General features: G+C 34.8%; 1 protein-coding gene across 13 annotated transcripts in view; it reads left to right on the forward strand.

The window, feature by feature from the left end:
- The window catches only part of CDH18 (cadherin 18), a 493,283-nt gene that overhangs the window by 362,011 nt on the left and 114,396 nt on the right, over positions 1 to 16,876 (forward strand). For all 13 annotated transcript variants that reach the window (XM_036400351.1, XM_036400425.1, XM_036400360.1 and 10 more), the window contains 2 exons: positions 1,299 to 1,593; positions 8,071 to 8,190. In XM_036400351.1, coding sequence (XP_036256244.1) covers positions 1,299 to 1,593; positions 8,071 to 8,190 — 415 coding nt within the window. The remainder of the gene's footprint in view (positions 1 to 1,298; positions 1,594 to 8,070; positions 8,191 to 16,876) is intronic.

The raw sequence follows: 16,876 nt of genomic DNA on the forward strand, positions 1-16,876 counted from the left end.
GTATCATGTGTTTTAAATTTAAAAAAAAAGATGTTTTCTAACAGAGAAATCTTATTTTCTTTCTATTCAACCCTCTATGGTTTTTGAACTGAGAATGAAAACAGGAAAGTAACACCTTGTATCTTGTGAATTAAAAATATCTGTTATTTTCTTTCTATTTTGCTCAGGTTCTATATCAAAATTTTGTAATGACACGCTTCAGATATTAAAAAATATTCAGGGCTGTAGGATAAGAATAAAAATATCTTACTAAAATAAGAAAGTTTCCCTTCTGATTTCCCATCACAGTATAACTGCACAATACCTGAGGCTGTTCATTTCTGCATTATCACTTTGTTCTTATAATGCTCCTCAATAAATACATTATGTTCTTAAAGTTGTTTCCAAGGAAAAAAAAAACAAATTTGCAAAACTCAGTTTATGCAAAAATCACCTTTCTTATCAAAGAACACATGTTCATTTGGTTATAAACAGGCAATTCTTTAAAGTCACGTTAGGAGCAGTGAGGCAGTGGGAAGCCATTTCACGTTATCTTTTAACCTACCAATCTACTTATTGGGTTTTCCTTCCACCCACCCTCCATTCCCCCAACGAAATAAAACTTTACTATACCAAAAGAAGAGTATAATATATTTAATTTATATTTCATAGCACAAGGTGTTATGAACAACAAAAATGCTGAAAGTCCCTGTCAAACATCATCATTTAACAATAATAATTTAAATACAAGCAAGTTAGATAACTTTCTAGCTAAAAATAAACTAAATCCAAAGAAAATGCCAATATTTTCTTGTGGAATAGAGTAATTCTGGACTGACATCTGCCACTGGCATAGTGTGCAGTTTCCTTTCACAGTAAATGATGTTGTCCTTGGGGCCACAGAGGAAAATTTAGGTGGGACTGAATTACCATCATTGCAGTAGACAATCTCAGTGGAAATGCATCTGGTTTAGTGGTTAGGACAGGATTTCAAGCAATGAGTGCTGTAAAATAATGATCAGAAGGACTAAAACCAAAACCAAATAAAACGAATCACAATTACTAGAATATTCTTGACTTAGGGAGTTTTCTAGAATGGATGCATAACCAAGAAATCCCAGTTTAAGAAATTAACTATGCTGGGTGGAAAATTACCCTCAACAAAGTGGCTGTGTTGCCAGAAAGATCATAGAGAATTTATGGAAGAATTGGGAAAGGTAAAAACAAAATAGAAGGGTTCTGACTGTGATATTATCATTTTTATATCTTCTGAAATATTTAATTAATTTTATATGGTTTTATGTGTTTTTATTCTACAGCTGCATTCCAATTCTGACAAAGGTGATGGATCAGTCAAATACATTCTTACTGGAGAAGGGGCAGGGACTATATTTATTATTGATGACACAACTGGAGACATCCATTCAACCAAAAGCCTAGATCGAGAGCAGAAGACACACTACGTGCTTCATGCCCAAGCTATTGACAGACGGACAAACAAGCCACTCGAGCCTGAATCTGAGTTCATTATCAAAGTGCAGGATATCAACGACAATGCACCAAAATTTACAGATGGACCATACATTGTTACTGTGCCAGAGATGTCTGAAATGGGTAAGGAAAACAAACTGTGCTATTCAACAGTCTTTTAAAGGCAAATGCCACATACTGTTTGTCAAAGTTATCATCACATCATTGAGTGTATGTTAAATACATTGGAGTTAAGAGATGAGAAGAAGAGATGATAAGAAAACATGAAATACAACCCATATGTTACTTGTGACATTCACAGTAAGGAAACAGTATGCACACACACATGCTGGTTGTAAGAGAAGAGTCACTATTAATCTTGAATGTTTTAACATATATGTTTTAATGTATGTTTTAACATAAATTCTTTGGCAAATTGTAATTTCCATTCTAGAAAAAAGATGTATTCATATATCCTCATTCAACTGCAAACTTTAAGGCATTCTCTTAGGTTTACATTAGCAGTCTATATAATTCACAGGATTAAACACAAAGGAACAGTAGTTCCCTAGATTATTTTAGACATATGTTTACTTATCAAGTTTCTTATAAAGTGAACTGAAGTTCAAAAAGATACCAATCTTTGGTTTTCTCTGTTACATCATTCAGATATTCTTATTCTATGATGTGCTGCCTTATGCAATCAGTTTTCTTTATTTAAGACTTCTCTGGTGTTGAAGTTAGTTTAAAACTTTCCTCTAATAGAAGAATTGCCAACAGTATTTTTTACAAGGACAAAAGTGCAGCATTTCTGTGAGTAATATCATAAATCTGGGACAATGAAAACAATACATGTTTGTGTGAATTACCACAGTGAATGCATAGAGCTTCCAGTAAGAATATTCTGGCTCTGTACAAAACCTCTTCAACTGTCTTTGATAATTCACTGTGGCACAAAGCTTTACTGCTAGAGTTGCAGTTCATTTCAGTATCATCTAAGCTTTTATCTCAGTTATCTCCCATTACACCACAAGCTTTCTTAATGAGGAATTCATTTCCTTTACCAACTGTTTCCAAAAATGTGTAACTCCGTCTTTCTTTTTCTTTGGTTTTCTTTGTCTTTAATGGAAACCATTTTAATTGATTATTTCCTTCACCTTTAGAGGCATTTTATTTTCTGAATTGGAGGAAAGATAATGGAAGAGAGATCAATATTATCTTCAAAATCAAAGTAGCTGACGTAATAATTTTTTATTTGCATTATATTCATGAAAGTTTTATTTTTCTTTCATCTTCTCAATATTGAGAATTCTTCCATAAATGTAAGTCTTAATTCTACAGTAATCAGAATCTGGTATTACTATTCAACTACATCATACATGTTACTGTTTTCCAAAGAATGATTTGAATTATCTGGGATGGTATTTTCTGGTGTAAAACAGAGTGGATTATGGTAAACCAATGAAGTTTTACTAGTAAAATAGAAAACTGATGCTTCTGTTTTGCATAAAACATTTTGATGTTGATGCTGAAAACCACCGCACTCATTAGTACATTAACCAGGAAACCTCAAAATTAATAAAATTTTAAATTAGCAAACCAAAACCACTACAATGTTTTATAAATAAAATACTTTACTGGTTGTACCTGAGGCAAATCATTAAAATATCTATTCCACAAGGCTTTTGTGTTGTGTGAATAAACCTGAATTTTCATATCCTAGCATACAGGCATTCTCTTCTAGGTATACAATATATTTTCATTGCGGATTTATTATATCAATTTTCTTTTTTCTCCTCTCTTAAAGCATTTTTACTGTCTGCAATTTCAGGAAGACTAATTCTATTACTACTTCCACAGGATACAGTCTTTGTGTCAAATGATGGAGATACCTCTGTCACTTTTATCCTTTCTATAATTAGTATACTTTTTGACATTTAGCTGTGGAGTCTATACATAACTGAACTTGTTGATGTTATTCTGTGAATTTCTAAGGAGGTCTCACTCTGAATATTTCTTCTGATTTTTATATTATCATTTAAAGAGACTGTATCTCTGCAACAGTTCTCATGCTAAGTGGCATTATTTTTGATCTCCCTTATTTTGCTTAGTTTCAGCAGCAGGTTCTTGTTTGTCTCCTCAGGATCCTAGCTGGTATTTTCCCCACAAATTGAACTGAATCTAGTTGTAAAAGCTGTAGGACCTTTATGGCTTTTCTTTTTCAAGTCACGGACAAGTGAGTAGAGAAAAGTTTTGTTAATTTTTTTGGCAAACATTAGACCACAGTTTTCACTGTGACACAAAATAAACATACTATTTGTGCTTTATGTGCAATTCTGGGAGAGATGAAAGAAAATGTCTATTCCTTTCCTTCAATGAATCTTTTCCGTAAAATTTGGCTCAAGAACCAAAATTTCTATCTTCTTCTGTAGTATGGAAAACTCAGTTACACTGAGATCTCTGTAGTCTGCTTTAAGGTTTATGAAAGTCATCTTTATGTAAATTAAAAGAAAATAAGAATATTTTTCAGTCAGTAAAAGACTTCCAGATGTGTTAATTGTCAGCTGCAAAATGAGTGAAAATGTCCATGCAAAATTTTTAGGTTTTTTTAGCTGAGATAGTTTAGAAGTGAGACTAGATGACTTCCTCATGACCCTTCCAACCTTAACAATTCTGTGATTCTCTGATAAGAAGAGTATTGCAAATAAATTCTGCTTAAGAAATTAATAGGCACAGTGAACATTTCCTAACTTCTTTTGAGAGTATTCCAATGTAGTGTAGTCATAATTTCAGATAATCTGGAAGACAATGTTGTTCATAAATATGATTTTTATTAGAAGTGCCTATTTGACTTCCTGTGTTATGAAATTAAATCACGTTTTGTTGACTTGTTAGTGTTTTGAGACAGTACTAAGAATTCATTTAGTTAGGCAGACTATCCCTGCATTTATTAAACTTCACCTTTTTATAATTTCTTTTAATTTTTTTGTTAAATATTGATCCATTTGAGATTCAATAGTAAAGACAACTATGAAAACTAATGCATAAATATTTACATTCTCAACAGATGTATTTTATGGAACTGCCTCAATAAAAATTAAAAATTTGTCTTCAGAGAGAGCAATTGCAATATTCTCTTTCAGCTTTTTTTTGAGATATAACTTCACAAATTTTTTCTTGCAAACTATATATTAAAAAAAAGAGAAAAACCAAATGGAGACATTTTGAAATAAAATACAATTTTGTTCCCCAATTGAATAATCTTTTTTTTTTAATACTAGGAAAAAAAAAAACTGACAAAACATACAAAGTGATATTCAAAGCATACAGACATATTTTACAGCTCTTTATAAAGCATTAACTAAGAAAACAGAATGCCCAAAATGTAAGCTCTGAAATGTAACTGGAGAGCATATGAAATGCTAGTTGTACTCTGAATAAGCAGAGACTCCAGTTGGGGGAATAATGTCATTTCTATTTCCTAACTGGAGTGACAAAATTCTTTCATAGCCAAACTTTCTTGACAGGAACTTTTTCAGTAAGTTAGTAAAGGAAGAATAGAAGGTATGGGTCTGATGTTCATATCTCTCCTGTGGCGTCCAGGGAAACTAGATCCTTATCTTTTGTAGCTGATTACTTTTTTTTTTTTTAACTTTTTAACATTTAAAATAGCAAGAGAGCACTACTGTATAAGTATATTCTCTATCTAAATCCTTAATGACACCTAGCTCGACAACAAAAAATTATGCTGCATCTCAATGATACAAATGTATCCAGAATTGTGATTTTCCTGTTGTGCAGAATAGCGGTAACTTTGAAAGGAATAGTTGAAAAGTTGGAAGGTTGGAGGTACCCTCTTTCCTTTTTTTTTTTTTTTTTTTTTTTTTTTTTTTTTTTTGCTGCTGCCTTTCTTCAGTGCTCAGCAAATCAGGCAAGAATTGGGCAAAAGGCTGCTATGGGGATATCTTATAAAATGCTGTGTGTGTTTGTGTGAGATAGTGAAGAAGTTAAGCTTCTGAAGTGCTTCATTCCACTGAATAAGAGTTTGAGAGATAGACTGGGGGGTTGAGTTCAAATTTGAGACTCTAATGGTTATTTTAGGTAGAAAGAAAACACTTTTTACCACTATTTGATACTAAATTGCTATTATCAGGTGTTTCATGGGGGAGAAATACAGCTGTAGTAGAAAATCACCGTGGCAAATTTTTGGATACAATGGCATTCCATTCATGCTAAAAAGACCAGTCGGCTGCTTATGTGAGATGCTGCCTTTCACTTGTTTTGTTTCTTTTCTCTCACATCAATGAGTTATACAAGCACTAAGATTATTTTAAAATAAGGAGAGAGAAGAAAGTCTTCAAAGAAGGAGAGAATTATGAAAACACAAGATTTCTGATTTTTTTCTTCTGAAATAGCCAAAATACTTTTATCAAGTTCAAGACCTATCTTGATTTCCTAGAATTCTGGGGAAATCGCTAATGGAAACTCACACTGTTGGTAACTGTTTTCCTGGAAAAGGAAAAACTATAGACAAAAAGGTACAGAAGTTGCCCAGCATTCTGGATAGTAAACTCTGGTAGGTGATTGACTATTCAAGTTGAATGGATATGCTTTTGTTTTACACAACTACAAAATAAAATCATTCTGCATCCATAACCTATTAATCTTCAGTGATTCCACAAGGTTGAACCATACAAGTTCCTCTCAATCTAGACATTATTTGCAAACTGGGCTACAGAAATATATCATTACAGCATTCCAATGTAATGGGCTAGAAAGGGGAAATATCTGTTCCTGGAAGTGACCTCTTTTTCTGTGTTTAGATAGCAAATAAATAGGCCTGAACTGATTTCTAGAACATTTTAAGAAAAAATACATGAACTTTCATTCAAATTTTTGTTTACCTTTCCACATGAACACAAACACAGTAGTTTAGTTACCTGTAACATTAACATCTGGATAATTGTGAATATACAACTAACTCCAGCTTGATTTTATTACAATTTTCCACTTCAAAGTCATCCAAGAATCCTTATACTTGGTTTGTTAATACATTAATCTGTGAGACTGTATACACTTGGGCTTTTCAGAGACTAGAAGACACTGTATTTAAGTATGCAGAGAATATACATACAGTTTTACTAGGTCTGCAGTAGAGATACAAACAGCAGCTCTTGATATTCACTTTTAACATGGTAAAAGTGAATTAAGAGTTTCTCAAAGAGGGTAGAAACCAAATCTGTGAAGGTTTGCATGGTTAGTTTGCTGCACCGGAAGTGAGACTGCATGACTTTACATACTTCTAAGTCAAGAGCATACTGAGGGTGTGCACATTAACAAATGTTTCTGTGCAATGGAAATTGATCTAAGAGGCTGAACAACTGGAACAGGGAAACTGATGTCCATGCCACATATATTTGTGAAATCTTGTTTTAGATTAGCTCTTGCCTGGTCTCTGAGATTATGTGCCTATTAGCAATCAGAATAAATCAGATGTGCTGCTGAAGCACATCTGGTTTAGTTGCATCTGAAGAAATCTAGGTAACATGCTCTGAAACAGTTCTATAAGGAAAATGAAAGTGCAACAAATGAAGGAGATCAAGGGTTTCAATTCAGAAACACACTTCTCCTCTCCACTAAATGTGAAATTGAACACCTTAGAGTTGATGTGATACCTCAGTGGTTAATTTAGATGAGAATCTGCTTTCAGATGCAGAGTTATGTGAGAGCAGCCGGTTCTTTTATCATTACGGTATTTTAATGCTGGACCAGGGAGCCTGTATAAAGCTGTGTCTGCATAAAGATAAACAAATAGAATGAAGTCTGAGCTTTTATTAACTCACAATCTTACACTCACTGATTTCTTATGGGAAGTGTTTGGCAGTGATAGCAAAGATTCATCATTACATGCCTTGAAAAGTGCACTGAAATGAAAAAAATCACTTGTCTCCATTCTATCTGTGCAGTATTTATGCGTTTCATTTTCTCAAAAGGGTTACTCTTAACCTATCCCACCTAGTGATATGCTAGAAACTGTGATTTTATTCTTCTAGTGGTTTTTATTACTAGCATAAAAAATAATTGTCTTTTGAACTCATCTTTCTAATTTGCATCCTCAAATAGGTTCTAGAAGTTATTTCATTTTCAGATCTTTGATGCCTTCCAATAGCTAGATTTTTATATTCATTTAGCAACTTTTATTCATTTGGGAGCATTTATACAAGTTACTTTTCATGCTTCAATGTTAATTTGTATTGTGGATAAAGATAATCCTGAAGTCCATTAATCTGTGTTTTTTAAAAGTCAATATCCAAGTTTGGGATCTATGTGTACAGAACATATTTAAATATGCATGCTATGTACTTACTATTTATATTTACATCTCTGTAATTTCTGTTTAAGTTTGTATGTGTGTAAACAATTTATACATACACATATAAAGACAATTCTTTTTCAAATTAGTGTAACTATTTTTCCTTAAAAATTATATTATGATAGCATGATATTAATCTCTAATTTTTTAGAATGTGAGGATTTTAGAGCTTTTTAAAATGTATTTGAAAATATTTGTTGGAAAATTTTATTTATAGCAAGTTAATGTTTATTTTCCTATATATACAGGTACATCTGTTCTACAGGTGACAGCCACAGATGCAGATGACCCCACATATGGAAACAGTGCCAGAGTAGTGTACAGTATTCTTCAGGGACAGCCATATTTCTCTGTTGACCCCAAAACAGGTGGGTATTTTATATTTCTGTTGAAACGATTTATCTATTATGTTGCAGTTAATTAAGTCTGGTAGGTGAAATGCAATGTACACAATGATGATATGTGGACTTTTTTTCTCTGTGTTTTTGTAGGCTGCTTCTTACTTTAGCACTATGAAATTTATAAGTTGCTATGTTTTGCTGAGTACTAAAATGAGCCTGCTGTGTACAGAATTAATTCTGCATCATGTCATGATGTGAACCATTCAGCCAAACTGCAATAGCACTCTTTCATCTTTTCAAGCCTCTGTTTAGGAAGTGACTCAAGTATGCCTAACACATAATTTTCAATGCTTTGTTTTGTCTGTAGGATAGGCTTGGGAGGATTATTGGATCTATGTTTCAACACATGTGCCAATATAAATTGTTACAATTTGTGTTTTTTATAAAACCTCAGGACTGCCATTTAACTGAAAATTCATTCTATGACTTGAGAAGTAGAATGAACTGAAATATTTATGCTTAAACTCTATGCATCACCCTTTTTTTTTCTTTCCCACAAAGTGTAAGTCATGTATAACGTATCCAAACTGTTGTATTTAAAGAGAGGAAAAATCTCATTTGGGGATGGGAATTTTTATTAGTTTGTGATTTTTTGAAGAGCATCATTATGATAATGATAATAACATGGTTATACATTTTAAGTGTGTATTTAAAGTCCTCAATAGTTGGTAAATAGAATTTAAGAGAGTATATTTTTATTTAAATTTTTGACTGTTTTTCCCTGTCTATATCAAAGCTTTAATACTGAAGGGAAAAAATAGAGCACACAGAACAGTGTAGTTTTCCCTAGTTAACTGTAGGGAATAATAACGAGTGCTGGAGTGAATTAACTATAGTGTAAATGGTTTCCATTTTACTGTTTTTGTACTTAAGTTTCTTGGCTTTTGTACACTGGTCTCTGTGGTACCTGGAAATGTACCCTGGTTTCACTACAAGAGAAGTGTATCTGTGCCATCTCAGAGAGCTTTGAGGTTAGTGCTGCTTTAATCAGGAGACCAAACTCCATGATCCTCAGAGGAAGGTCTGTCTCAGCCTAAAATTTTCTATAAGTTTGGGCGGTCATGTAAGAAAGGCCTGGAATAGAAAATCTATGGTACAGTCCTCACGTTCTCCTTGCCCTTAGAAATATAACTAGTTCATATTTCTAAAACTGTTCAGGCACTCTGAAGCAATAGCCTGCATTTTTTATTTTTATAATGGTGTAGAACTTGTAGTCTGGAGCTGCTATTCAGTCAGTGAAGAATCATAATGGAAATTCTCTGTATCAAGTCTATATCACACAAGAAATAGTATTGTTGTATGTATAATGAAACAACAGATGGTAGTGTATTTTCACTCCTCAAGCCTTAGGCTTTGACTGGGATTTAATAACACTTTATGAACTTAAAGTCTTTTTGATATTTGTGTAGAATATGAAAATTATTCTGAAGCCATAGTCTATGAAAAAGTGAAAATGAGATAAATAGTGTGACAGTGAAAAAACAGCAGGAAGCTTTTTGATTTTATATGTTGCCTTTTTATAATTGTAGAACAGCAGTTAATTTAATTTGGCATGATGAAATGGGAAGAAGAATATTGGAAAAGATGGGAAAGTCTTGATGAATAGCATTTTTCACTATAAAATTTCACTTTGAATTTTTGGGGTTTAAGACTCATTTTTTAAAGCATCACTCTTCTGAATTTGCTAGCATTTCTTTGACTTTTTTCCTAACACCTCAATTGTTCAATTCCAGCTTAACTATACTTTATCTGGAAGTCTTCTGAATTTACATTTACATGCACAAACTTCCTTTAAAACAAAGGAGGTCCAAAAGTGGCAAAGAGAAAGGTTCCAACATTCATGACTGAATGTTTTTTATGCAGCCTAAGGATCTGGCATCATGATCAGTAAAGTTTCTTGAAGCTATCAGAAATAGATATCAAGCTCTAGTGTGAATACTCATCTTAAAAAGTCTGATACTTCTAGCTTAGTACTGCCTATACTTGGTTTTAAACAACTTAATATCTGAAGACTTTAAAGATATGGATTTTTAGAAGCTTAGGTTAGAATAGTTTAAATAGTTTAAATTTTTTAAATAGTTTAAATAGTTTAAATTTTTAAAATAGTTTAAATAGTTTAAATTTTATAGAATAAGGCTATAAAATTCCTACATTTAAAGTATAATAAGGCAACAGCACCAAATTACAAACTCTGAAGCAGGAAAAAAGTGTGTTCGTGGCAGAAGAGCTTTGTCAACTTACCTGATAAAAGGCTCTTCTCCACACAAAGTGGGGCAGAGGAGCAGTGCAGGGAGAGTAAAACCCCCTGCTCTAAATAGACTAGAGCCTGAGCTCCTCCTAGGGTTGACCCAGGACAGCCTCAGCCCTATGGGCCAGGGTTGAAACCCATCATGACAAATCAAAAGGCACTGCCCTGATCACCCTTTCAATTGAGAAAGCTACTGCTTACAGGGCTATGGGACACATTATGAGTTGCAGATAATGGGAATCATACAGACTTACTCCTGGATATTTGGAGGAAGGACCATAGACAGGGAAAGGGATGATTGAGATGGAGTGGGGAGAGAAAAGCAAGAGAAAATGGAGAGGTAAGAGGATAAAAGGGGCCAGCCATATGCAAACAGGCTTTGCTCAGCACTATTATCTGGCCATGCCCTGCCCTGGATCAGCAGCCTGTTCTGTGTTTTCTTATGCTCCATTTCCAGCTCCATTTCCAGCTCCATTTCCTGAGTAAAAGGTCTCTCTCTCGCATGCCTGTGTGAGTAGAGATTTAAGTGCTAGCAGCTGGAGCAGGACAATGAGTTAAAGGGGTCTGGTGTGTGTCTGGTGTCAGGAAACTGGAAACTTATGCAGACCATAAGTGTATTACACAGGTGTCTATGCCAGCATGGCATTACTACAGGGTCAGCAGTCTGGATGAGTGGTTTGGGTGATGGATATCCATTTGGTCCAATGTCCAGACCAGAAAGCTCAGGAGTCAGCTGTTGGAGAAGCCACAACCAGTCTAGAGTGACTGTGTGGTATGTGGTTTGGTAGTCCAGTTTGTAGTTGTGTATCTCTGTGCATGAGGCAAGGGGAGACCAGGGAGCCAGGAGCCAGCTGGATAGCATTGGGAAGTGAGGGCCCAAGGGGTCCAGGCACTGCTACTGGATGTACTCAGTGTGTAAGGCTGTGGGGGATCAATAAGTGTACTGGGTTGAGTGGAGATGTCGGACTATACCGAGGATAAAAAGGGAATCTGTACCTGGAGCTGGAGGGCAGTTGAAGGCCCCAGAGTTTTATGTCCAGATGGTGCCGAGTGCAAAGGTTACTGGATAGACCAAATATGACAAGTTACAGGAGCTATCCATGCTGAGTTGTGAGTATATTTCCAATTGTAAATCATCCTTCCTTCTGGTCAGCTGGAGAAGAATGAGGCTGTTTGTGCTGTTTGTGTTTGAGTGCTGAGCCATCCCATTTGCGTGTCACCCGTTGCGTGTTGCATCTGTGAATGTGCCTTGTGGGAACAGCGCTTGACCTCACATTGCTTCTAATCATGGATTAAAAATAGGAAGGTGCAGCAACCTCATCTCCATCAGGCTGCCAACAATCTAGTTTATCAGTTGATTTGCTCTAAGACCTGTGTTTTGTTTTGTTTTCCTCTGGGGAAAAATTGTGAATTCTCTGCATAGAAATTTGCTGCAACTATGTAATTTTGGCTGTGAATGTCAAAACTACTTTCCATGCATAACCTAAAGACTTTTAAGACTTTCAAAATCCTTTGATATTGAATGGCTTTCTATTAACTGCTCTGTATTTGTGTTTATTAATTACTTTTGTTAATTAGCTGTGGAGTGTAATAGTGACTAGTTATGTAATTAATAATTACCTGCAATAGCCTCTAGTGTTTACTATTTGTTTTCCTCCCCATCTGCAGCAAAAGCACTCTGCTGAAATTTTATAACAAAGAATGTTCTAATAATTATGGCAAAAGAGAGGGAAGGAGTTAATGTCTAGATCTTATGTACATTTGCAAAGATTATACATAAAGGATTGTATCTATTCTTAAATCAAAATATTTAGGGAACCCTGGAAGACATTAAATGCTTATACTTTTAGAGTATCATTAACTTCTCTGTAAAGAGAAAATAAAAAAGCAAAGTTTTTATTTAACAGGGGAGCAAATAATTTATTCAGGTACTTAGTGTTTTAATATGGTTCTCCCTTCTCCTACTCCCACCTTTTCACATATGCAGCCCCTCCACTACCTGCCTTCAAACTTTGAGCATCTTTTGAAATGCCTAAATACACATGAAGTCTTTTCTGGGGAGTTTGAACTGCAAATTCAATATTCAACCTTTCCCAAATCATGAGGTCTTTTGATCCATAAACTTAATCTAGGATTGATCCTTGCTTGTTCTTTGCTCATGTGAAGTGTGGCTCATCAAACAGCAGCAGCCAACATTTGACTGGTAAGCCAGCCCCGGGAGCTCCTTTGTTTTCTGAGGAAACCTCAAGTTAGACTATGTGCTTTTAGTTGCAGCTATAGCAGCACACTTTCTATTGCTACATGCTTTGGGAATGAAAGAGAAACCTGTAGTCCAATTTGACTGCTTACATGGTAAATCGTATTTGGAGTATGTTACTTCCACCCAGCTCTTTGCAGGTACATCCGTCTTTCTGAACCACATATACAGAGTGAAGCAATGTGTAGGGCAGATGTCTTTTCAAATCAGCAGTTCTGCTGCAACTGTTATAAAATAAGGGATAAAACCGTCATTCATTGCAGTTTTGAATTTAAGTGTAGACATTGGTAGGACAGATAACTCATTAGTCATTGAATTGAATATGGAAAAAACCTCAGATATTTGTATTTATAATGTTCTGCTGTTGCATCAACAATATTACAAAGATCTTAGTAATTTATAAGATTGTTTGCCTGGTTTTTTGTTTTACTTTAAGATGTTAAATAGTAAAGAAATATGTATTTCTATTTATTAAAGAATGTCACTGCAAATTAATCTGCGGTAATCATGAAGTGTGAGATGAGTGTCAATCTCCTTCTGCTTTCTGTCTTCACAAGATATGAACAATAGCTTCAAGGATCCCTACAAGAAATTACCTATTCACTGATTATCTAGTTTGGTTCCTGACTGAGAGCACAATACAAATGCAAATAAACACAGTCAATGGCTGAATAGATGCTATCAAACATAGAGATGAGCCTCATAAACACCAATTACCCATCCTGGAAATTCAAGATTTTTGTTCACATCTGTAACTATTCTTTTACATTTTTTTAAAGGTCTTGGTCAAGGTTCATATGGGAATGGCAGGTTTTATAGCATTGTAATAATTAGAGTGTAATTTTAAAGTTGCATGTGCACTCCTCTGCAAAACAAGAAAAATATATTGTTTATCAATTTATTCTCAAGTTCAATACTGCTAAATAAGCATAACTACTTAAAATATAATTAATTATTCTATTAAAATAAATTCTTTTAGTGGTGAGATATCAATAATTAATTTAATGAATTAAGGCCCACTGCATCTCCTTATAATAGACAAGATAATCTATATAAAGGCAAATTGAATAAACTTTCCAGTTCAAAAAAGAAGAGCACTCTTTTTATGCTTTAGTAGAACAGCCTGTCATGATATTCCAGATAAGAATCTACTGTCCTCATTGAAATAATGATATTTCATGACCCTATGTCCCTGCATACATAGAAAATCATATCACAAGGAAAATACTATAAAAAAATCAATTCCTGCCACATTCTTCAACAAGCATCCCTATTTTTCTTGTGAAGAATTCTTACTTTTTTAGTTGAAATATCTTAGTGACATCTCTTTAATGAACATGTTTACTAGAGTTAGTGATTCCCTGCTGAAATGCAGGTTAGTTCATATTGGACTGCTAAGTGAATGTGAAAATGAATTTTGTTTAGCAATCTCATTGCTTTCTGCTCAGAGGCTCCAATAATTTTTAAATGACCTTACAGTGCTATAGCATTATCTTACATAAATTCAATGCTTCTGCTCTGAAGGAATATCTTATGACAACGCCCAAAATCCATGCCTAATCCATGCCTAATCCATGCCTAATCCATGCCAAAATCCGCAGCCACTTCCAGGCTCCTGTAGACATCTTATAGGGTACTTTGCCTCATCTAACTACAGTTTTTGCAGATGGGCTTTTAAACTGTAATTGGACACCATGTGTCTAAAGGACAATGAAGCAAGTGAAGGGCCTGGAGCACAAGTCTTGTGAGGAGCAGTTGATGGAGATTATGTTGTCCTGTCTGGAAAAAAGGAGGATCGGAAGCAATCTGATTGCTCTCTGCAACTGCCCGAAAGGAGGTAGAATGTACCATGGTGGAAGTTTGTCTCTCCTCACAAGTAACAAGTCATAGGACAAGAAAAAAGGCCACAGAAAAAAGTGACCAGGCAAGGTTTAGGTTAGATAGTAGGAAAAAATTCTTCACCAAAAGGGTTGTCAAGCATAAAATTTTCTAAGGACGCATTCTGCTTGAGCTAGATAAAGAAATGCCTGTGATGAAATTTCTGAGTTTTACATGTACTTGCATTGCAGAACACTTATTTATAGCTATTGATGAAAACTCTGTTATATGTGATTGGTTTCTACTCATATCAAGGGGAGGTCACAGTCAAGAATCAGTTTGAAAGTTTAGTTATTGTAATGAATGATACATTTTTCTAAAAGTGTGTAGGATTAAAATAACATGATTTTGTGCATAGGTACTGAAATTTTATCTTGAAGTTCTAATAACTGTATTTCATATTCAGGTTTTCATAGGTTTGATTTCCCTCAAGGAATTTCTGAAATGTTCTAACAGAAATTACATCTCTAGTGTAGACCTTTTCCAATGTCTACACTTTACTGACAAGAGGATCACTAGGAATTCAAACTCAAAATTTGAAAGTCTTACCTTGTTTTTCTAATTCCACCAGGTACTGTACAGTGCACTCCTCCATTCCTGAAGGAACAGAAATATGTGCATCATCTAAAAATATTGTCATGAACACTTGTTTGAGAGTGTCATCTGTCAACTCTCAGTTAAGAGTAAATATTGTAATGTCTTTTGCTTTCAGTTTAAAGTAAATATTGGATTTTCTACACCTACAGTTTTGACACTTTAAAAAAAACTTCTCTGAACAATGGACTTAATTCTCACAGTTTTCTTTTATGTTCAAAGTATTGATATACTCTTACTGTTTTTCCAAGAGTCATTTGGAGAATAACTCAGGCCATCAGACAGCAGAACGATCTACTGCTTCTTTTAGGTTTCTGGGGACAGCATTTTGGTACAGTTAGAGACTTTGTGAGGGCATTGGTATGACTAAAAACCTTGTTGCTTAGACCTTGTTTTCCATTATCATGAAAACAATGCAGAAAGTCCTTTGCTAATCAAAGGTGTACAAAGAGGAGGGGCAGAATGTTCTGTTCAGGTCTAGCTCAGTTTCTCTTAGGATTGCTGATATTTGGTGGTATATCATCCCTCTTATATATCCTTATGCAATTTTTGGCATCCACCTCCAGGAAACTTTGTGCAGCAGGCTTTGCAGGGCACAAGATGGATCGGTCACTCATCAGGAACAGTTTTCTGGCACTGTATTTTCTTTGTTTGATACTACCAATACTTTCTCTCCCAGCATTCATCATATACTTTAAAAGGACAGGCATAAGAGGCAGCAAACTGGGAAAAAAGATTGCCTGATGTTCTAACCTTGTTTTTCTTCTCCTGTGAGATGAACCATGTGTTTTGGAGATTGAGTTTGACTACTGTACTGTGGTAGTTGGTAGTTTTGTTGGTAGACATGCTTCTATTTACATGTGTATATATTTTTAATCTTTCATCTGTAAATACACAAACATGTTTTTCCACTTAAAATATAATGATATCTTCATCTGGGCTAAGCCTAGTAGACAGCTCAGCCACACATAGCCTCTTATCTCTTCCTACACAATGCAATGGGAGAGAGAAAAGAAGTGATGTAACTGAGATAAAGACATTTTAATAGGGAAGGTAAAAGTAATGTACACAAGCAAAGGAAAGCAAGGAGTTGATTCACCACTTCCCATGGGCAGGCAGTAGTTCAGCTCTCCCCAGGAAAGCAGAGCTCATTACATAACCACACATTACAGTGGCCAGGGACTACAAATGCCACAACTATGAGTGCCCTTTCTTTCTCCTTCTTCTCCCCATTTTTCTTGCTGATTGTGATTTCATGTGATATGGGATGTCCTTAGGTCAGCCCTTCCAGCTGTATTCCTTCTGAGCTCCTTGTGCACCCTGAGCCTTGTCAATGGTGGAATGGTGTGAGAAGCAGAAAAGTCCATGTTGCTGTAAGCACTCCTTAACAAGGCTAAAACATCCCTGTGTCATCAGCACTGTTTGTGTCACAAATCCAAAACAGCACCATATGACCTGCTATGGAGAAAATTTTCTATCCCAATCAAGATCAGTGCACAGGTGAAGCACTGTTTTTATTTGTGTTACCAGACTGCAAGTCCTGAACTGAAAGCAGTGAGACATCCATAATCATGTAGGATAGATTCTGTCACCACATCTTTTACAGTCTTTCTCTTAGATATAAAATTGCTCTTTGTTTGCCATTTAAAATCTTTGCTTTTACTTTCTATTAGACA

Source organism: Molothrus ater, chromosome 1, assembly GCF_012460135.2.
Source record: "Molothrus ater isolate BHLD 08-10-18 breed brown headed cowbird chromosome 1, BPBGC_Mater_1.1, whole genome shotgun sequence".
NCBI lineage: Eukaryota > Metazoa > Chordata > Aves > Passeriformes > Icteridae > Molothrus > Molothrus ater.